We start from the raw sequence: 23,458 nt of genomic DNA, 5'->3' as shown, positions 1-23,458 counted from the left end.
AATCTAAGTTGAAGTTAAAGTAGCAGAATGCATGACCCAACTACTTACCTCCCATGGTTCTTGAGGTCTTGTGGTCCAAAGTAAAAAGAAAGATTAAACAATCTCAGGAGATGCTATAGTAATATTCTTGCAAAAGTTATTACTCTTCTACCTGTATATAGTTTTGAAATTATGTATCAAAAATAATATATTACTGTCACATAATTAAGAACCATGTACATCATTGAATGTTAGATTTTAAGTATATCGCTGACTGAAAAAAATAATTTAATTAGTACATTTAACTCGCTACGTAGACAAAGATTTATGTAGTAATTAATATATCTTAAAAAGAGTTTCTTTTGGTGAAAGCGATTTAGTATCTTGACAGACAATTCTGCAAGTCCTAATTAAGGAACAAGTCATGCAATGTAGAAAGCGAAATTTTCCAACCTATCTACTATGAAATTAATGCGCACACACCCAAAAGAATAGATGATAAAATATAGCCATGTTAGTGCATAAGAACCCCATAATTGTGGAAAATATATAACTGGAAGCTTTAAAAGAAATCATCGCTAATTAACGCCAATAATCGGTTTGGTTGTCTGTCATCGTTGTCATTTGTATGCACTCATGGTGGGAAAAAAGAAGAAGAAGATATAATTAAAAGCATTCTTTTCTCGAGTGAGAGTACATATGAAATATTTCGATTGAGTAGTAAAAGAAAAGAAGAAGAAAGAAAGAAAGAAGATAAAAAGGAAAAAGAAAAAGAAAGAAAAGAAAAGAGGGAGAAGAATATAAAAGAAAGACAATAGTACAAGCATTTAACACACATAAGATAAAGATAATTAACTAGTCGATCATAGTTGGCAATGGCCTGTCTCCATTCTCGTCATTGATCCATCCATACTTCTCCATGAATGGGTTGACTAAGCTTTGCGGGGGATAGTCTTGGATGCAATCCTCCCAAACTCCACCCTCATCCAAATCCTTGGTGACTTCCCACATGCAGCTATTGCACTTAAACCCAGCTCCGAAGCTTATCATGAGCACCCTATCCTTCTTCCTCAATCTCTTCTTCGCCTCCATGTACCCGAGCACGTACCATAGGCTACTTGCCGACGTGTTTCCCCACCGGTGCAACGTCATCCTCGCCGGCTCGAGGTCGTACTTTGACAGCCCCAAGCTCCTCCCCACCGCATCGATCACTGCAGACCCCCCGGTGTGGAGGCAGAAGTGGTCGACCCCGGTCTTGAAGTTTATCCGCGGCGCCGCCGAGGCTTCCAGCTTGGACTCCTTCGATGGCGCGAGCTTTAGCTTGACGCTGCGGACGGTGTAGAGGAGGAGCTCTCTTACCGGGAGCACGCGCGGCGCGAGACGCTGGAGGTTCTCGGAGAAGGCGCGGACGGCGGCTTTGGGGAGGCTCTTGCTGAGGTGGAAGCCGACGCGGCCGGCGTCGTCCTCGCGCTGGATGGCGCAGTTGTAGGCGTCGTCGTTGGCGCCGATGTGGGTGCGGATGAGGCATTTGAGCCTCATCTTGGCGCGGTGGCGGAGGGAGGGGTTGTTGGTGAGGAGCATCACGCAGCCGCCGGACCGAAACAGGCAGTTGCCGAGCATCATCGACTTGTCGTCGCCGGAGTACCAGTTCGGGCTTATCGACTCCGACGTGACCACCAGAGCAAGAGACTTGGGGTGCGACTTGAACGCGTTCTTGACGAGGTCGACGGCGATGAGGCTCGCGCTGCAACCCATGCCGGAGAGGTTGTAGACATTGACGTCCTCCCGCATCCTGTACCGGTTCACGATTCTCGAGGCCAGCGACGGGGAAGGGGAGAACATGGAAATGTTGACCACCAGCATGTCGATGTCCGAAGGGGCGAAGCCCGACTTGCTGAACATCTCGTCGAGCGTCGGGAAGTAGAACGAGTCCATCTCCGACATGTTGTCGTCGTGCGTCGGGCACTCCTCCCGGCCGTCGATGATACTCTTGGGGCCGTACGTCTCCTCACCGATCCCGGAGTTGACGATGACTTTGAGGAGGAACTTGTACTCCGAGAGGCCTAGCGTCTTGTTACGGTGGATGATCTCGCCACAGAGCTTGGTCGAGAGCTTGCGGTCGTCTGTCGGCTTGAAGCAGACGTAGTCCAGGAGGTAGCAGCAGTCGCTGCGGCGGCGAGCGAGGGCTTTCCATAAGAGGATGAAAGAATAGAGAAGTAGGAATGAAGATAGAATTGATATTATCTCCATTTGATAGAGAGGTCGGATCAGGTGGAAAGCTGCTACTACTACTACTACTACTGCTGCTGCTGCTACTAAATCTAAAAGTAACTTTGATATAGATGTATGTAAGATAAGGTGGAATGAGGGGGGAGAGAGAGAGAGAGAGTATTTGAAGGGGGTGGGAGAAGAGGAGGTGTTTAAATGCAATCTCTATCACCTCTAACTGCCAACTAACTTAATTTAGGTCACGTAGAAGGGTGGATTTGTTTTGAGTCATGTTGAAGAGCTGGAAAGAGCGTAAGGTGTGTAAAAGGAGATTAGGGGGTGAGAGAAAGAGAGAGAGAGAGAGAGAGAGAGAGAGAGAGAGAGAGAGAGAGAGAGAGAGAGAGAGAGAGAGACGAATCTATGAGTTGTCCATTTGGCCCAACAACCAACCACCAGCCAAGAAATTTAGGGTCGACCAACTTGATGTCCAAGGGGGGTAAAGAAAGAGAGTTGGGTCCCAGTCCTCACATAAGGATTAGACCGACATATATATGTATGTATATATTTGGGTCAACTAGAGTTTGAGCTAACTGTTTACCTAGATGTACTAATCTCTCTGGTTAGATATTATCGTCTTTCTTATTTGAAAACATTGTTTTGGAAAGTTAATTGTTGTATAATACTTTGTTTTCCTTTTGTTTTAATTGATATTAACCTACGCAGTAAGTCAGCTGGATGACATGGGCTAATCTTTGTTTATAATTATTACACTTTCTATATTTAATTCTTAGCACATTTTGGTTAAGTAATTTTGAACTTTGAATATTAGTTTCAAATTCTTACGATAATAAATTGCGTCGGGAATGCCAGGATTGACTAATATATTATAGCCTATTTTTATAAAGAGTTAATTCATCAAATTGTTCAACCTAATTATTAGAAATAGTTGACCTCGGTGGCTAATTTTTAGCCTACCAAATCATAAATTATTCAAAAATAATAATAATTAACGAGTTTCCAAACTCAAGTAGTCCTCCGCTAAAAACTATCTTTTTTCTCCCTATATTTTACATTCTTACTCGATCACAAAGGATCAATGTTGTAAAGAAAGCTAGGTTATTTTTTTTCCTCGTTAAATTTGCAGTTAAAAAGTTCATCTACTCATACCACTCATGCCATTGAATGAATCGTTATCCACAATACCCCAATGCTATCTCCTCAATCTTCCATTCAAGTAGACATAGGCTGCCAAAGACTCCATCTTTATCGTCTTATATGTTGACTCTTTTCTAATATATATGAAACTATAATACTAGTAAGTCAAATTAGATAGGCTTCCTTGTAGACACTGCTATACTATGTATCTTCCAGGAACGTGCATGGGAATTGAATGACACCAATAGAATACGAGTTTATTCGACATGACAACAAACTAATGGGAACGGTTAACGGATGGGGAGATGGTCAAACAACGTTCGCTTTGGTGATGAATGCTTGAAGGAGTTAGTAAGCTCAAAGGGAGTAAATAAGATGTCCACCAAAATTTATTGCAAGTCAACGACACATTTCGCTAAGGTGATATGGACTTCCATTTAATCTATTATTTTCCAAGAGCTGGATATTCAACTATATATATATATATATATATATGATCTACAGTCTTAGTCCGAGCCCATTATTGACGACGAATTTATAAAACATTAATTATTCTAAGTCCTTTTCCTTAGAAAAAAGAGAGAGAAATTTATTTGCCGTTCAGATCAGGAGTTGCCAACGTTTGAGTTAGGTCGTCGGTCGATTCATGAAAATAGGAAGGAAGTATTTTCTCCCATTGACTTTTTTTTTCATTTATTTTTATAATTTATTAAAATAAAATTTTAAAGATCGTCACGATACTTCTAAATTAATAAAATTAAATATATTTTACTCTCTTGTATTTTTAATAAAAATTATTTTATTACTCATTATTTTATCACAATTTCGCAACCGAGCTTGTGCATGTAGCCAGGCTAAGACCGGATTGAGCCAAGTTGTAGTTGGGTCTAGCTCGAGTTAAGCCTAATATAGGTGTTTTAGCCCTTTAATTAAGCGATTTAAGGCAAGCATACTATATTTCCTTGCTAGCTGTTGGTGTATATGTAGTGCTAAATTATAAATCAGAATACCTTACATATTACATAATAGAGTTAGGCTAGATGACTACACATACTAGTTCAATATAATGAGTTTACGTTGCTATGTTTACATATGTATGACAATAAAAATATTACTTCACGATAATGTTATATTTTATTATGTTTGTCGATTGTCATGTTAATATTTAGTTTTCATAAATGTGATATCTATATTTCAATAGTCTATAACACATCGCTAATTAGAGTAAAAGCTGAATAATTATGTTATAATATTATATATATTAAGGCTTACGCTTTGAGGTCCTAGCCTATAAATCTAAAACCAACTAGCAAGCCATTCGTCGAACTTAGACAAGCGATTAATACTGATAGATAGGAGTCATATCCCATAGAGTATTAAAGCAAAAAGGATATTATGGTAGGATAATGTAAACTTAATGATACCTAATAAGTGTATGGTGAGAAACCTTTTATTGAGCCTAGTAGCTCTATTGCTGCTTGTGCCAACTTGCTGCATGTAGTCTTCCGTCTGCAACTCGTTGGGTGATAGGGAAATATTTCTACTGCCAATATATACTCTCTCTCTCTCTCTCTCTCTCTCCGAGTCATTTTGCGTGGATGAGTACGAACGATGGGTAGTGGGGGCTTAGTGTCGATGAGTTGACATGTTAATGTTGGTAGAGAGAGTTAGCATGTGGTTGAATTGAATATATTTGTGCGCATGTCTTATTATCATAATAATAATATGATATTATATATTCATGCATTTATCATGCATGTTAGGTGTTATTTATATATATATGCTGAGTGCTATACTTATTTATACATAATATATGATGCAAATTGACGGTAGTCATGATGGGAGCTAGGCATTAAATCTCTTTTATTACTTATTGGTAGCTAGTAATGTTGTAAAGGGACATTAATTTTTTTTTCCATAATTATATCTTCTTTCTTTTCAGTATATACTCTTTTATTCGAAGACTTTATCCCCTTTTATACTATCCATAAATTTATTATGATTTGCAATCTCTTCTATTGCTTTTGTTATTTTAGTTATATTTTATGATATCATATATTGCTGGCTCTTCCGGCCTCTATGATTTTGAGGTGATGCTTCGCTCATAGAGGCTGACCTAAAATAACTGTTTATATAACTCTCTAGAACAATGTTAACAGTAGTTAAATTAAAATTTAAACCTTGTTTTCCAAACTGTTAAAATTATCATTTACAAAAGTGTTAAAATTGCTGCTATGTATATTTAATTAAGATAAGCAAGCAACTTCTTATGTGCATATGAAACAACCTCACCGTAGGCTTTGCATAAATTCCCATGGCCATGGTCGATGATCATCGATCTCAGGGTGATCAATGATTAATAATATTAATGGATCGAGCTGTGTCTAGAGAGATGCACATGGTGAAGTCCCTTTCCATGATTCACTGGCTCCACGAGGCTTTGTCGAGATTCACGTAAATTAATTTCGAACAAACTTTTTGCTCCAATATATATAGATATATGCAATGATCATCGATCTAGTTGTTCACATCATCTACAAGTGATACCAATCTTGGTGTAGTTAATAATCTCTAATAAATCGAGATTGGTAGGAGATGATGTATTGAGTTGATCGTATTAATATGGGTCGTCTTAATTAATTAGCTTTGGCTTTATCTTTAGATTAAATTGCTTGCATTGAATCAAGAGAACCTTTTGGGTTCGACTTCGTACATGAGGTTGGTGCAACGTCATTTGGGTTCGACTTCGTACGTGTGGTTGGTAGTGCAATGTCATTTTCTTTCATCTTTTTATCGTCTCAAAGAAATAATCTCAGTGAAATTTAATCTAGTGATTGTTGACGAAATTAGGGTTGTCAAAATAATCGAACAAAAATTGATCAAGTGAGCCGAGCGTTAATAATGAAATGGTCTCCTCAGTTGTTGTATACAAAGATATCTGAGTGTGCATTTGGCCTTAGCTTTGGTAGAATTATAACCGCTCTTTTTCCTCTATTTAGAGAGTTTTTTCTCATGGCGTTTCTCTGCTCTCTCCTCCCCCTAGCTCGAGTAGTTAGGAGATGGGAGCGGTGCCTCTCCTTATTAGAGGGTTTTTTCTAACTCTGATCTCTTCTCTTCCTACCATTTTCTTCTCTATTCTTCTTCCATTCGTTCTAACTGCTTTCCCCTCCTATGCGTCATCAACTCCTTTCCCACCTTTCTACCCCTCTCCATCGCACTTATCGTTGACGATCTTGGCTATGACAATCGTTGCTGCTTTCCTCACACTACTATCAAGGGGCATATTAGTTCTAGCCGAGAACCAAGACTTTTCCTTTCGCCAAGTCTCCCTATGTCGGTGGCCTGCCGTGCCCTTCCAAGTCATTGGAGTTAGTGCCTAGCTGTTGGTTTCCTATAAACTTGTCGTGGCTTGAGCTCTAGCCAGGCTAGGGTCAGTGGTGCCGATTTGGGCTTTGGGTTACATTTGGTGTGGAGGGTTAGGTCTAGCTCTACTCAGGTCAGTTTGCCTTGACTAGGCCGAATTCCCCGTTAGCCCCTACTTCTCTCTTATGCTAAATATAATAAAAATTAGAAAAATAAAATGCTTTTATTTATAAATTTTCCTCCAACGGTCTTAGTAATTTTTGATTGAGGGAGGAGCTCGAGCCAGCTCAATTATTTTGATAGCCCTAATTATAGCCAGTCACTTGGTCCTAGTAATCTTTGATTGAGAGAGGAGCTCGAGCCAGCTAAATTATTTTGATAGCCCTAATTATAGCCAGTCATTTGGGCCAAGTTGGGTTCGGGCCAAGCTAGAATATTATAGTGATTATTGCCCACTAGCCTTTGAGATATCGAGCTACTTTGGTTGGGCATAATGGGCTGAATCTAAAATATATTATATTTTATTAAGTTAAGCGTAATGGGTCTTTATGAAAAAATTTTAGTTATTTTTTATATGAATATACTTATATATTAATATCTTGTTTACTAGATATTCAATGTGGAACTAAACCATGGGAATAAGCATGTATCATATAAATTGATAAATTAACAATAACAAAATAAATAAATAAAAAGTCAAAAAATACAACTAATGGAGAAACCAATAATAAAACCTAAAGTATGCATCAATCATGACCCTTTATTTCAATGGATTCATATTTCTCCACTTTAAATTCACCTAAAGTTTTTTTCTCATGCATGAATGACCTCCGTTTTTTATGTCCCGTGGACCATGGGTTTTATTATGGACCATGGGTTTTATTATTCGTTCCTATAAACTTATCGTGGCTTGAGCTCTAGCCAGGCTAGGGTCAGTGGTGCCGATTTGGGCTTTTGGTTACATTTGGTGTGGAGGGTTAGGTCTAGCTCTACTCAGGTCAGTTTGGCTTGACTAGGCCGAATTCCCCGTTAGCCCCTACTCTCTCTTATGCTAAATATAATAAAAATTAGAAAAATAAAATGCTTTTATTTATAAATTTTCCTCCAACGGTCTTAGTAATTTTTGATTGAGGGAGGATCTCGAGCTAGCTCAATTATTTTGATAGCCCTAATTATAGCCAGTCACTTGGTCCTAGTAATCTTTGATTGAGGGAGGAGCTCGAGTCAGCTAAATTATTTTGATAGCCCTAATTATAGCCAATCACTTGGTCCTAGTAATCTTTGATTGAGAGAGGAGCTCGAGCCAGCTCAATTATTTTGATAGCCCTAATTATAGCCAGTCATTTTGGGCCAAGTTGGGTTCGGGCCAAGCTAGAATATTATAGTGATTATTGCCCACTAGCCTTTGAGATATCGAGCTGTTTTGGTTGGGCGTAATGGGCTGAATCTAAAATATATTATATTTTATTAAATTAAGCGTAATGGGTCTTTATGAAAATATTTTAGTTATTTTTTATATGAATATACTTATATATTAATACCTTGTTTACTAGATATTTAATGTGGAACTAAACCATGGGAATAAGCATGTATCATATTAGTTGATAAATTAACAATGATAAAATAAATAAATAAAAAGTCAAAAAAATGCAACTAATGGAGGAACGAATAATAAAACCCATGGTCCATGGGACATAAAAAACGGAGGTCATTCATGCATGAGAAAAAAACTTTTGGTGAATTTAAAGTGAAGAAATATGAATCCATTGAAATAAAGGGTCATGATTGATGCATACTTTGGGTTTTATTATTGGTTCCTCCATTAGTTGTATTTTTTTGACTTTTTATTTATTTATTTTGTCATTGTTAATTTATCAATTAATATGATACATGCTTATTCCCATTGTTTAGTTCCACATTGAATATCTAGTAAACAAGATATTAATATATAAGTATATTCATATAAAAATAACTAAAATATTTTCATAAAGACTCATTATGCTTAACTTAATAAAATATAATATATTTTAGATTCAGCCCATTACGCCCAACCAAAGCAGCTCGATATCTCAAAGGCTAGTGGGCAATAATCGCTATAATATTCTAGCTTAGCCCGAACCCAACTTGGCCCAAATGACAGGCTATAATTAGGGTTATCAAAATAATTGAGCTGGCTCAAGCTCCTCTCTCAATCAAAGATTATTAGGACCAAGTGACTGGCTATAATTAGGGCTATCAAAATAATTGAGCTGGCTCGAGCTCCTCCCTCAATCAAAGATTATTAGGACCAAGTGACTGGCTATAATTAGGGCTATCAAAATAATTGAGCTGGCTCGAGCTCCTCCCTCAATCAAAGATTACTAGGACCAAGTGACTGGCTATAATAAGGGCTATCAAAATAATTGAGCTGGCTCGAGCTCCTCCCTCAATCAAAGATTACTAAGACCGTTGGAGGAAAATTTATAAATAAAAGCATTTTATTTTTTTAATTTTTATTATATTTAGCATAAGAGAGAGAAGTAGGGGCTAATGGAGAATTCGGCCAAATCAAGCCAAACTGACCTGAGCAGAGCTAGACCTAACCCTCCCTAAGGTACACCAAATGTAACCCAAAGCCCAAATCGGCACCACTGACCCTAGCCTGGCTAGAGCTCAAGCTTGGGGGCCGGCTTTATAATTAGGAATGAGTTTGGTAACCTTTTGCGGGCAGCAATGGAGCCAACCATTGCCGATTCTGCCAGCTACAGTGAGGTATGGGCGCTACAGGCAGGGTTAAGAGAAGCATATAGGAGATGGGAGTAGGTGATTGTTGAAACGGATGCTTTGTCGGTCATTAGGATGTTCAGAGACGAGGACAGCTGTCCGTGGCGTCTTAGGGGGCCTTGCAGAACTGCTGCAAGATGCTGATGTCATTCAAGAGGATTAGGTTCCTGCACACGTATAAGGAAGGGAATAGAGCAACCGATTGGTTAGCCAAACTAGGGAGACAGACAACCTTGAGGAGAGTATGGAATAGTTCAGATGTAATTCCTCTAGAACTTAAAACTATATTGTATTCTGATAGATTAGGCAAAGGAATAGCTTGGGATGTAAACCTTAGCTGAGTCCTCAGTTCCTACTAATAAAAAAAAAACAGAAGTACTTGCAAGAATTCTTTTTTTTATTTTTTATTCTTTTATTTTTTATGGGAGATAAATAAGCAAGATATTACTGCTAGACCATTTATAACAGAGTTTTTTTTATTTACCAAATTAGCCTTTCTCCAAACTAGAAGAATAAGTGAAATACTAAACTGATCAACATTTTACTTACAAGATGGATGGCAGATGATTCAGCCTCTTTCTTATAGGTTAAGCCGATGATTTTGGTAACCTTTCTATTAACTTCTTATTAACTTCTTATTAGATATAACCTTTCTATTTTATTTATCAAAAATATATCGAAAGAGAAATACTAATTTTCATGCGTGTCAACATTCATGAAAGATAAATAAATATAGTGATTTTGACGGAAGCTTATAAGTTAAAAAAAAAAAAAAATTTAGAGCATCGTAGCATTGTGCTGAGTCGGATAGCCCTTCGTGGATTCACGATGACATGGATGCTGAGTCGGCAAAAATAGATCCGTTTTGATATTATGTCTAAGGGTGGTGGTCATTTTGGTAAATGATATTTGTCAGAGGGCTAGTTTGGTCAAAACCCCATTTATACGATGCTGGTCACGCGTTGCTTACAACTCGACCGCACCCGTTCACGGATATTGATGCACGAGTATAATTACATGCTCTCTAAAGGATGACGCAATTAATGAGTTTTTTATATATATATAAAAAAGTTGATGAATTTTTAAATAACCCTATATATAATTATTTTTATTTATTTTTTGTGACACCCTATTGATGGTGTTAATGAAAAATATCAAATAATTATTTTATCCTTAATTTTTTTTTTCTTTCTTTTTCTCTAAGATTATGATATTTTTATCAGAAAGATCTATCTCAGCGTAATTAATTTAAACTAAATAATATTAGATATTTTAGTTTTGCAAGATACCTAAAGTGCACTTATATTACTATCTTATTTCATTTTAATTTATACAATAATATCATCTAAACTGCCATTACAAAATATAAATTTCAATAATATTATTATTTTTTTCTTAAATGCATTTTTAGTAAATTTGGTTAGTGCAGAGTTAGATTAGAAAGTATCTCACAGGTATATTTGATAATTTTATTATTAAGAGTTAAATTAACTACAGTTTAGGATTAAGGATAGTTAGTAGAAATTAAGAGCCATGTAAAAATATTTAAGTATCAAGTTTACATATAACTTACATAATTGCTAACTCAAGTTTCACTTTTTACTTTTAAGCTTTTGACCTCAAGATATACACATTAGTAGTCGTTCACTTTTATTGAGATAGAACTTATTATTATTATTTGTGTAAACTAATTGTTACTATAAAATTGGTGTTTAAGTAAGACGTGAATAAGATAGTGTTGAATACTAGACTCAGCTTGTATAGTATTATGTAATTTGCGAGAATAACTTTTTACATAATTGCACTTAGTTTTATTTTTAATTATCATAATTATCACTATATGCTTTAAAATATTATAATTACTGTGAAACATTTTTTACTCTTTTAAAATTACCATTATAATTAGTTTTTAACAATATATTTCTAACATATTATTACTAAAGTTAGCGAACACATTTAAATAACTAAAAAAAGGATATTTTTCGTTCTATCATGATATTAGGTAAAATATTGAATAATCTATAAATCATTTAAAATAATTTATACCAAGGAAAAATAGCCTTTTTTTAATATAAGTTTAGTATTAATTATGATTAGTTAAATTTAAGTGAGGAAAAGATATTTTTAAATTTAACACAATAATTTCAGTGATAATTATGGTATTTGAAGAATGCCACGGTAATTATTGTATTGTGAAAGGTTTTAGTGGTAATTATGTACAAATCCGCTATAGTTAAAACCGGGGTCAGGAACATTTTGACTGGACCCAAATTATTTCACTCCTCTTGGAGCTCAATTCCTCCGTCTCTTCTCTTCTAAAATCGGATGGGCATCGATGAATTGGTCGCCAAACCGGAGATTGGATCCGATCCGCATTCCCATCGTTCGGTGGTGCTCGGAGGAACCTTCGATCGCCTCCACGATGGCCACCGACGACTCCTCAAAGTTGGATTCTTGGATACCGATTTGGGTTTCTTTGCTTGATTTCTCTTAATACTGTTATTTTGTTCTTTGGATTGCTTCCGTAGGCGTCGGCGGATCTGGCGAGGGATAGAATCGTGGTGGGGGTTTGCACAGGGCCGATGCTGGCGAAGAAGGAGGTGTGCAAATCTTTTGAAATTAATATATTGTTTTTGAATTTATTCTCTTGTTTATTGTTTTAGTTTGTATGCAGCTAGCTCACTTAATCGAGCCAGTGGAGGAAAGGATGAAGGCTGTAGAGGATTTCATCAAGGTGAATTCGCCTTGTTATGGTATCTCTTCTTGTTTCTCTTGTGATTAGTTTTATAATTTTTTTAATGGTTTATCGAGTTTTATGAGAGAAAAACAGAGCCTTTGGTAGAACGACTTATTCGAACGCATCATAAACTTCTATATGAAGAGAGATAATTATCCAATGTCTTTTTTTCTTTCCTTTTGAATTACCGAGAATTATTATACTGGAAGGCAATTGATGATTAGGAAAAGAGATCTTAAAAGTGAGTAGGGTATCTCTTTCAATTACTAATGTGGGACAGACTACTATATAGCCCCTTGGATTGAGGTTTCACTTTCAAAGTACTCTAAGAGCATTAAAAAGTGTTTGTTGTCATTCACTTAATAGATTGATTTATCAGATAGAGAAAATCAATCTTCACTTTTTATGTCTAGCATTTGCCATATACTGTTGCCGACACATACTGGAGCCCGAGACGTGGATTTTCTAATTGGAAGATGAGAAGAAGTTTATGAAGACAAATCATAAGTTGTCACTCCAAATTTGAGCCATTGTAGCATGCTAGTATGGTGAGATTCTCTTACTGTAATCTAATAGTATATTCAATACCAACAAACGTTAATTTTCCTATGTATGAAACATTCTCTTTTCAGTAGTTGAAATGGTCAAACTTTGTTTAGTTCAATGTTGCCAACTCACCCATTAATAAGGAACCCATGCAATAAGTTATTGGTTGAAAGGACAAGGATGAAAGGGTGAAAACAAAGGAAAGATAATCAAATCTGTTAATGAAATTTACATAGTGGAACTCTTTTTTCTTACTCTTCGTGGAGATGCAGTTGGGCAACTTAAGGTTATAGGAAAGGACACGGTTTGGTGGGATAACAAAGTTGGATTCTTTGGTGGTTCATATCAAATTATCATTTGCTTGTGAAGCCCCAAGTTTTTTATCCCTTCAAACTATTTGTAGGAAGACCTGATATCTCCGACACTTCATGATCAATGTCTTACCTAAGTTGCTTATACACCTACTCTTAGATGGAAATTGTATAATGAAATAGGTATTCTATCGTAGGGTTACCTTCAAGGTTCCCAATTTTGGCCGATCCAGAGTGGGATTGGCCAAAACTGATCGAGATCAGCCTTAGCCAATCCAGATCCTGGCTTGGCTGGGGTTTCGGCCTGGGAATGGGTCGGATCCGATCCGAGGAACATCAATAATTGATGTCCCCTCACCCACCTACCTCTTTTTCTCCCGTTTCTCTCTCTCTCTTTTCTTTCTTTCTCTCTCTCTCTGGTCTCTTTCTCACTGGCGACTGAGTAGATCTTCGGTGAACTCAACCTCTGACGATATTCTCCGATGAAGATCCGACGACCTCTAGTGAGGTTTTTTTTTAGTTTCTAATTCCTTTCTTTCTTGTTTTTTTTTTAATTGCACACCTGCTGCTGGTGAAGCTTCACCACAGCTGTAGTAGCACCAACAGCAGGGTGCTGCTGCTGCTGCGCACCTGCACCAGCAGCACCTATTGCTACTGAGAACTTGAGAAGTTGAGAGAGGTAGAGAGGGGTGGAAATTGAAAAGAAGTAAAAAAAATTAAGAGGGTTTTATTTTCGTAAATTTTAAATTATTTTATATTTTATTTTAATTTTTGTTTATTTTTTTTAGTTACAAAGTCAAAATATCAATGGCTCTAAAAGAGAAGTCATAATATTGACATTGGGTGGCAACATTACAGCATTATTGGGCAAGATAAAAAACGTGTTAAATACACCTGGTGTAGAAAGAAAATGAATAGTGGTGTCAACCGTTTGACAAAATATTTAGCTGGAAGGTAAGAAAATGTAGCAGCTTGCATTTAAGTGACCTTGAAAGTTAGAAAACAGATGTTAGCTCATCTAATTGGCAAAAAGAAGAATAAACAATCTATACAACAGAGAGAGTCAGTGGTTCGTAAAAAATCGATGCATAATTCTGTACACATTGATGATGATAGTAGTGAATAGAGTTAAGAGAATGAGGAGGAGAGACAGATAAGGAGAGCAATGAAAGAGAGTAAAAATATGCATAAAAGAGAGGAAGAGATAAGAAAAAACACATGTGGTAACTTTTAGAGATCTAGATCAGTTAATATACAGGGAGAGAGAATATGGGGGCAGCAATTATATCTCTAGGACTTCTAGTATTACAGCAGAGTCTACAAATATTGGACCAATGGATACATATCTTCAGAAAAAAGGTATCGTACATAGACTTCCATCGAGACAACTCTCAAAGAAATTAAAAATATAAATAAATATATTGGTAGGGCTATCTCTAAATTTTTCTTATACAACCATATTCCTTTCAATAAAGCTGATAGTCTTTATTATCATACTATGATGGATGCTATACAATCAATATGGCCTGTTGTTCCGCCTCCTAGTTCAAATGATATTACTATTAAATATCTTGACTCAGAGGTAGATGAGCTTCATATTTACATTGAGACTTTAAATGGTATTACAAAAAATTTGGTTGTACACTGATGTGTGATGGGTGGAATACACAAAACATAAGAAATATAATTAATTTCTTAGTGTACTCACGCATGGGGATAATATTTCTAAAATCTGTGATGCTACTGCTCATTTTAAAAATGCAGATTATAGTTGTTAGTTGATGGATGAGGTGGTCAAGAGATCGGTGAAAAAAGAGTAATCCAAGTGGTTATTTATAATAGAGCCAATTATAAAGTGGCTGGAAATTACTTATGATACAAATGCCTCATTTATATTGGATGCCATATGCTGCACATTGTATTGATCTAATGTTAGAGAATATTGTAAAAGAGTTTGAAATTGACATAATCATACATAAATATCAGAGATTGACAAATTTTATATATAAGTATGGTTGAGTTCTTAATTTATTTAGACAGATGACTAATGGTAAGAAGATCATCAGACCTGATGTTACTATTTTTGCTACTAATTTTTTAGCCTTGGAGAGCATTATGTGCTACAAAGATAATATTATGCAGATGTTTATATCACAGGAGTGGTCTAAAAAAATTAAGAATATGAATCCTAAAAATAAATCTTTAGGTAAAATTTTAAAAAAGATGGCTCTTAGAAATACATTTGTGATGATATTATAATTGCCACCGTAGTATTTGAGTATTTTGTCAAAGTATTATGATTTGTAGACAGTGATGACAAATCTGAAATGAGTTTTTTATATGAGGCAATTGAAATAGCAAAAGAATTAATCAAAAAAAAATGTAGGTCAAAATTATAGGAAGTGGTGAAAGATGATTGATCTTAGATGGAATAGACAATTACATAGAGATATATACGCTGCTGGTAGACATGCCTTTAAGTTTTAAATTTAAATTTACTAATTTACTTTTATTTATGAATATTTAAATTTTAAATGCTTATAAATTTTAAATTTCTATAAGGTCAATTCTCTATAAATATCAATAATGATAGTGAAATCTTATTAGGAGTTAGTAAAGTAATCAGCAGGCTTAAGCCCGATATTTATAAATAAATCTTTTGCGATAAAAAAATAAGTTATAATTCTAGAATTGATTCAAGAGATTCTTGATGCTAGCTAGTAAACTTTATGTGAATATTGAAGACTTCTATCATATTACCAAAAGGAGGTTTGATAGGACTTCATGGTTTAACCAGATAGCCTTAGTCCCTTGGTATGGTCAGCATAGTCTTTGGCTCCTTGCGTTCCAAAGAAACTTATTGTCAAGTATGGGGAATTATGGATCGAGTTTACTTTATGAAAGCATGAAAGGGGCCAGCCTTTTGGAGAAAGGCCAGGAAGGAGAAAGGCGTATTTCATTCGTAGGTATTGTATATTTTCTATATTCTTGTTGTGATGCATTACTGATCATGCGGTTGGTGATGGTGGATTTGGGTAGTTATGGCTATGAAATGAAGACGCAATAACTAAGTGGCTGAGGTTGTTATTGGGGCATCCAAAGTTCTGTTGGTTCATATGAATGGCTCATTTATTTAGTTGAAAATAATCATTGATTCATTTTTATTTGTGTAATGCTGAAATGTTTGAGTCTGTTTTTATTGCTTTGTTTTGATCATTACTTTGTGCAAACTGCATATCTGTTCCATGATTCTTAATTTTAATGGTCCATCTATTGTGGTCCATGGAATAAAATGGTCCATCTATTGTGGTCCATGGGCTAATAGAATTAAGCCTGTACAACACTTCTTTCCTGGAAATCCAGGCTGTTCCTAGTGCATCACAACTCTCTGCTATTAAATTTATTTATATAATTGGGTGTCTCAGATATCTAATGGCCCAGGTCAGTGAGACGTGGAATCACAATCTATGAGAAATTCAAATAAGGAATGATAAGTTTGTGGTTCTACACTGATTCTTCAATAATTTTCTAGCATTCAATAATGAAAGTGCTTTGCTGCAGTCTTTTCTATTTGTGTTTATTATCTATTTGGATATCAAATGCACAATTCCTCAGAGGTGCTATAGTTAATAGAAGAATTTGTTTCTTACTAATCCTATATCAATGTTATGCAAGTTTTTTTTGCATTCATAGTTGCAATTTTATTAGCTTATGTAGTCTACACTCAAATGGTGGTTCTTAAAGCTTATGTAGTCTACACTCTACATTAAAGCTCATATTGCTTAAGGCAATTGTCTTATTTGGTCATTCTCACAATAAAATGCAGTCTATCAAACCACAATTGACAGTACAAGTGGAGCCCATCACGGATCCATATGGCCCATCCATCATTGATGACAAGTTGGAGGCTATTGTTGTCAGCAATGTCAGGCAACTTCTGGATGGTCTGTTTAGTATTTACAACAACTCAACCTTCTATTTCTGGTGCCAAATAAGTGCCATTCGTTTCATAGTTTATATATATAAGAATGTTTGTTAAGAAATTTTTGTCATGCTACCTTATTGAATTTGCATGATAATACATTTTCATGAGAAGTACAGGACTAATTGAACTCAAGTCCCATTGAAAATAAAAGTCAAGCGCCAATAATCTTTTATCAGAAATATATGAAGATCACTATATTTATCAGGTACTGTATTTGAATGTCAATGTATTAATACTTTCGTGCAGCAAAGAGACCTTAAGTGGCGGATTCGCTGTAAATAAGAAAAGAGCTGAAAAGGGTCTGCCTTTGCTGAAGGTGTGTGGCCCTTGGCTCTTCCCTACTTTCTTCAACTTCTTCCACTCCTCTTACTGAATTTGCTACTCAATCCTGTAAACTACATTGTTATCTGTGAAGATTTCTCTTTGTTATTGTTTATTCTAGTATGAAGTTGCACGAGCTTGAGCATCCCAACTGATTATTTGGGTGCTGAATCTCTTCTAGGTTGAGGTTGTTGATCTTCTTTCTGGAGATAATAGTGGGGAGAAGCTAAGTTCATCCAGGCTGAGGAGGCTAGAGGCTGAGATATCTCAATCCTACGAAAGCCATGATCCAGGACAGAATAGATTAATTTGAGTACATTGCCTCCATGACTCGAGCCGGACACGAACCAAGAGTAGTTCGTTGTTTGAAGCTGGCTTTCTCTTCTTGCCAATCTCCTACCAGGACAAGCTTGGTTCTTTACCTTCTGAACAATGCCTTATTCCATGAGCAAATTGATCCTTTCTTGTTCCTTTTCGTCCTCTTAACTTTGAAGAGCCGTTCCTTTTAAGAGTTCTCTTCCAAGATTCTGCATGGTGTGCACCTGCATTACTCTTGCATCAATGTCCTTCTATAAATTGGATTTCTAATAATAACATCGGGGTGGTGGCGCAGTTGGCTAGCGCGTAGGTCTCATAGCTAAAGCGAGTGATCCTGAGGTCGAGAGTTCGAGCCTCTCTCACCCCATTGTTTTTTAAAGTCTTTTTTTTGTTATTTTCCAATTTAATTGTGGGAATTAAAAAAAAAAAAAACACCTTAAAAAAGGGTAGATTTTGTCATATATCTGCGAACGTTAAAAAAGAAAGGGTAGATTTTTTATAATAAGACTGGAACATAGGAGGTGATATGAAAAAAGACCTGCATACTTCTTTTATAATGTTTTATTACCAATTTCTTAGATCATTACCACACGTAGGCTTTTATACCTGGATTTGCAGATATAATTCTCTATTCCATGATAAGTACTACCCTAAGCTAAAAAAATAATATATGCAAGATTAGTATAAAATGGCGACTAAAATTACAACTAGACCCATCAACTATGGTCCAATATCATTTAGACCCCTTTTAAAAAATTGTGACACTACGACTCAAAACTATTCAAATGATTTAAAATCCTCCTCCCCCTCTCCTCTTTTTCCTTTCTGACATTTTCTTATATAATAACTATTATTCTCATTCCTCTCAAACTCTCTCAACTTCTCTCCTTACTTCCAATAATTACATTTCCCTTTCTCAATTCCAAGCTTAATCTTAAGTTCTATGGTGATATTGCTTCCAAGTTCTCTTCTCCCTCTTAATATCTCCCTAAGTTCTCTCCTTCACAATCTCTATTTTTTCTTTTGTGTTATATTATTTTTATTTATAATCGTAACTTTATTTATTACTCTCTCCTAATCTTTGTCAAACTCCATCCTTTCTCCTACAGCCTACATATGTATATCGGCAGAGAGCAATTTTATCAAATTAATTTTTTTTTTGTTAATAATGTAACCCTTTATAGAGATTATAATAATATAGGTATAAGCGGTATTGGGTCATAATTCAATCTAAATAATAATTTAGCCAAAAGAAAATGCCACAATAGGAAACAATCTTCTCCCTCCCGGTCTCCTCTCCTCTGAGAGCAAGAGAAGTACCCGTAAGGGCGAGAGCTCGCCAATAGCATTTGGAGATAGACATGATCAAATGGCCTAGCCCGCCTGTGCCCGGCCAGGTTTGGATCAGGCTAAGCCCGGCTCGGCTCGATCCGAACCCGAACTACCCATAGGCAGCACGGGCCAGCCCGACTCGGCCCGCAACTAGGCCCGCAACTAGGCCCGCCCATTATGCTACAGTGGCCCATGCCATTTGCTATAGTACTTTGCGTTCTGCTACAGTAATTTACCACGTAAAAAAAATTTGGTATTATACCGTTTTGCATTATTTTAAGCACACCTTTAAAAAATTTTAATTTATTTTAATTTTTTTTAGATGGAGGAATATAAATATGTTTTTTAAAAATGAGCTAATAGTTAAAAAAATTCTAAAAATAACTAAAATATGGGTTGGGCCGAGTGATTGGTGGGTTGGGCCAGCCCAACCGGCTAGCCCGATCTCTCACGAGCCGACGGACGGTAACGGGCTAGACTATTCTAGCCCGGCTTGAGTGATTGGTGAGTCGGGCCGTGAACAAATGCTTAAGCTCGGTTGGCCCGAAAAGCCCGGCTCGAATCCGGCCCGGCCCGCCTGATAATCATGTCTATTTGGAGATCGGCGAGCTCTCCTACGCGAAGAAGTCCTCTTCGTTTGAATCAAGGTTTCAGGATTGGTCGTACGATCCACCGAGGGGAGAGATGAGGAACAAACGGAAGAGGGCCACAAGCGCGATCGTCGCATTGCTACGGAGAAGTGAGTATTCCTTCTCGCATTCGTCTTTATTCGAGATCAATATCTTTATTGGTTATATCGAGTTGAGGGTTTTCTTTTTTTTCTTTTGCTTCCAGGCGGGCTAGTAGTGCAGCTGAGTTGATGAAGAAAGATGCCGGAGATGCTGCTGATGGATTACGAGGTGATTAGTTTAATTGTAATTTGCTTGTTGTCATATCCGTTTCATAATTTGGTTGACTATTAAGAGATAGAAAGGTCTATGAGGGTCAACAAAGAAATTATATTTCTCCATTTGCTGGTGGACTAATTATAGAGCGATTGATGTGGGGAGATGAAATGGCTTGGAGAAGTAAAGATATCCAATTGTTTGTATATATATATATATATATGTCAACTGTCATGTACTCATGTAGTTGTCTTGGGAGTTTGATTGATAAGGATGAGAACATCATTGTGGAGGTGAGAGGAAAAAGGTTTCAAGTCTTTTTTTTGTAGATTATGTTTGGTGGAGGGAAAAGGATCTGAAGGTATCTTTCAAACCAACAAATTTGGACTAGTAGTAAGGTACATAGAAAAAGGGTTTAACAATGACGGTTGCTTCGATGCTATGTTCCCTACTCATTACGTTACATAATTATCAACATACCACTTTGGTGATTGTGATGGCTAATGCGCATAATGGAACCATGATCTAACTTGAATCGATTGATGGATTGGATTCTTTTCTCTTAGCCCACACTTCTATTCCAGAAACCAAACTCAGGATTCAGTCAGTCTTGTCTATGCTAAGGTTTGTTTTGGTCCTGTCCTTTTACTTGCTGCATAGCTGCATCTATAGTCAATAATCTCTCTTGAAAAGCCATAAGCTAATCTGGGTTTGATAGTATCCTGGAATAAATACGAGTCCTCAAAAAGTATTAAGCATTTAGTTTAGGATTCAAAAATTTAAAGCACTTAGAACAAGTGGAATATACATACGTCTGTCTACATTTGAATTCAAATAATGAATGAAAAAGAGAAAAGGAAATAGAGACATGACGCTTTTCTTCCACCAAATATGAACTCATCTCCATCATGTTCATAATATGTATTTACACCTACCAACACAAGACTACTAGCAAGAATATAAAACCAACTTACACGAAAAAGAAAAGAAAAGAAAAAAAAGATATAAAACCATGGACACGAGAAAGAAAGAAAGAAAGAAAGAAAAAGAAGAGGAAAGGGGGTGGGGGGAAGAGGAAGAATAGGATAGGAGATGTTTCTTACCGAGTTGCGGATAACGAGGAACTACTCAAGAGACCTGTGATGGTTTCGCGGGCTTCGCGGGCTCGGTTGTGCTGAGACCAACGCTCGAGACAGTCTGGTACGCTGGGATCGCGCCGGTGTAGTAAACCGGCCGCCCGGTGTTATCGTACGCCACCTGCGACGCGTAGGCCGGATTGGAATCCGCCCCCTGCGCCGCCGCACGCGGCGGAGCAGCGCCTGGCGCTGCCGCGTACATTGGAACAGAGTCGCGGTAGACGTCAGCCGGGTGTAGGCTCTGCATCGGCGTGTAGAAGCCGTGCGCCGACGGAGGGTAGACGCCGTGCGAGGCATGGATCAGGTACACCGGCTGGTCTCCACCGGCGACGGAGGCGTACCTGCCGGGGACGACGCTCCTCGGCACCGGGAGGTAGCCCGTCGGCGCAGGCGCTGGAGGGGGCGGCTTCTCCTGGACCCTGGAGAAGTAGTATTCCGGAGGATGGTACGTCCTAGTAAGGGCTTCTTCCTTGCCGTTCCTCTGCATTGCTGGTTGCGACTGCTGGTTATCTGCGATCTGAATCTTCTGGAGCTCCTGGATCTGGCTCTGCAAGACAGCAGGCGAGACAACGGGGGACGGATCCCCTCCGATCTGCCGCTCCTCCTTCGCCGGACCCTCCACCGAGAAGGTCTCAAGTACAGCCGGTGGATCCGGAGCCGGATCCTTCACTTTCACCGCCGGGGGCGGCACGAATCCCTTGTCCAACCCGAAGAGGTAATCGGGACTCGACGGCATGTTTCCGGTGCGCGGCGGCGGCGCCGCGGTGATGACCTCGTTCTGCGGCGGTGGCGGCGGCGGCGGCGGCGGCGGCGACGCAGCGGTGGAGACCTCGATCTGCGGCGGCTGCGGGACGTTGTTGAGCGCGTCGACGAACCACTGGCGATTGGTTCTCGACTCGAGTAGCGCGGCGGACGGCGGCGGGGGGCTGACCGGAAAGAGGAAGACGCGGAGGCGGGGAGAGCATCTTACGGTGGAGCGGTGGTGGTGGAGGCGATCGAACTCGAGCATCATGTGCTCGAGGTCCTCATCATTCGTGACGGAGACGAGGGCGTCAAGTTCCTCCCCCGGGAGCTGGTACTTGACGCACACATCATCCGCACCGGCGATTGAGGTGACCTTGGCTTGGAAGGCGGAAAACCGCGTGGATCGATCGATGAACAGGATCTTGGTCTCGCCGTTGACGTAGGCGAACTGGTTGTCGCTGGGGCGCAGCTGGATCCTCCCGCCGTAGCTTATCATGAGCTTGATCCTCGCAGCGGCCGGCACCGGCGGCTCGTCCCACGAGACCACGGCGTTCTCGCCTTCAATCTCCCGGTATCGGGGGGAAGAGTCGCCGGAATCCGGGTACGAGGAGGCGTTAGAGTAGTTCTCCATTGATTCCTCTCCCGATCTAGGGTTAGGGTTTTGGAGATGAAATGGGGGGACGGAAGAAATAGGATTACAGCCGGGAATTTAGAGGTGAGGGAATTGGTTAGGGAGGAGGCATTGACTGGGATTCTGTAGCCGGCTGACGCATGCCTCGATATTTTCGCAGTGACAAGTGGAACGAGTCGAGGTGGACCCCGCCGAGTTCATCCTCACCCCCACCATAATACCATATCAATTAACAGTCAACAGACACCCACACCCACACCCACACCCACACCCAGGAATTATAACTTACACGTATAATAAGAAAAAAAAGGGAATTCCCGCCGCTGGATGCTTATCGGGACCACCGATAAGTTGGAGCAAGACGAAGGAAAACACCTACACCTCTTTCAGATAAACTTATTCGCAAAACCCTCTTACAACTAATCGAATGATCTCCTTTTTTTCTTTTAGTTAGTCTAAGTATCATTACCCTGCAAATTATTTATTCAGGTGTTATATCTAACTTTTTTGCATCAATTTTCGGGATATTCATCATAGGCAGCAAGGCCATGTGCGTGCCAGCGGTTAGTTAGCAGGAGGAGGAGGAGTCTGTGGGAAGTTAGTTGTGGGTGGAGGGAATGCAGAAGCGGGAGAAAGTTAATGCCGAGGTTGATTTGGTGATAGAAAAAAGGGGTTAATTAGTATAATTAATTTACTTAATCCCGGGAGACAGCTCGTAATTAATTATGACGTCCAAGGAAAAGGTGGTGACAGCGCCGTTATTAGCTGTTTACCACTCTTTAAATAAACGAGATTTATTATTCGAGCCAAAGCTCTGGGACCAATATGCATGGTACTTGACAGCTTGAACTTTACTCATGCACCATGTCGGTAATATTACGATGTCTAAAAAAGAAAAAGAATTTTTTTAAAAAAATTGATAATTTATTAGTGTCCCACTAAATATCGATGCCGTTAAAATTCGAGCTCAGGCATCCTCATATAAAATAAGCTTATTTAACTGACTGAGTTCTTCGGATACGCAAATTCTATATAGAATGATATC

At 38.3% G+C, this 23,458-nt stretch overlaps 3 protein-coding genes and 1 non-coding gene across 5 annotated transcripts; 2 read left to right on the top strand and 2 right to left on the bottom strand.

Moving 5' to 3' along the window:
• Positions 1-635: 635 nt before the first annotated feature.
• LOC140770551 (3-ketoacyl-CoA synthase 12-like) lies at positions 636-2,337 on the bottom strand. Its single transcript, XM_073111787.1, has one exon. The coding sequence runs from the start codon at positions 2,227-2,229 to the stop codon at positions 835-837; it is 1,395 nt and encodes a 464-aa protein (XP_072967888.1). The 5' UTR covers positions 2,230-2,337; the 3' UTR covers positions 636-834.
• Positions 2,338-11,734: 9,397 nt separating this feature from the next.
• On the top strand, positions 11,735-17,893 carry LOC140771440 (phosphopantetheine adenylyltransferase 1-like). Of its 2 annotated transcripts, none has more exons than XR_012106164.1 (6): positions 11,735-11,913; positions 11,997-12,068; positions 12,143-12,202; positions 16,889-17,006; positions 17,294-17,363; positions 17,550-17,631. XR_012106164.1 is itself a non-coding variant. In XM_073113001.1 (6 exons), the coding sequence occupies exons 1-6, from the start codon at positions 11,794-11,796 to the stop codon at positions 17,679-17,681; spliced, it is 549 nt and encodes a 182-aa protein (XP_072969102.1). In that variant the 5' UTR covers positions 11,735-11,793; the 3' UTR covers positions 17,682-17,893. The 2 variants fall into 2 exon arrangements, 1 of the variants encoding a protein (XP_072969102.1); XM_073113001.1 differs by having other exon boundaries at positions 16,889-16,986; positions 17,297-17,363; positions 17,550-17,893.
• Positions 17,894-17,966: 73 nt separating this feature from the next.
• TRNAM-CAU (transfer RNA methionine (anticodon CAU)) lies at positions 17,967-18,053 on the top strand. Its single transcript is given in 2 exon segments — positions 17,967-18,004; positions 18,018-18,053. It is a non-coding gene; the product is annotated as a tRNA-Met (tRNA).
• A 2,629-nt stretch (positions 18,054-20,682) lies between these two features.
• On the bottom strand, positions 20,683-22,578 carry LOC140771411 (uncharacterized). Its single transcript, XM_073112948.1, has one exon. The coding sequence runs from the start codon at positions 22,411-22,413 to the stop codon at positions 21,031-21,033; it is 1,383 nt and encodes a 460-aa protein (XP_072969049.1). The 5' UTR covers positions 22,414-22,578; the 3' UTR covers positions 20,683-21,030.
• Positions 22,579-23,458: the final 880 nt, after the last annotated feature.

The sequence above is a fragment of the Typha angustifolia genome, chromosome 11 (genome assembly GCF_048772165.1).
Source record: "Typha angustifolia cultivar Huaian chromosome 11, ASM4877216v1, whole genome shotgun sequence".
Taxonomy (NCBI): Eukaryota; Viridiplantae; Streptophyta; class Magnoliopsida; order Poales; family Typhaceae; genus Typha; species Typha angustifolia.
The sequence above is the reverse complement of the archived record's forward strand: the minus strand, read 5'-3'. Positions and strand labels throughout refer to the sequence as shown.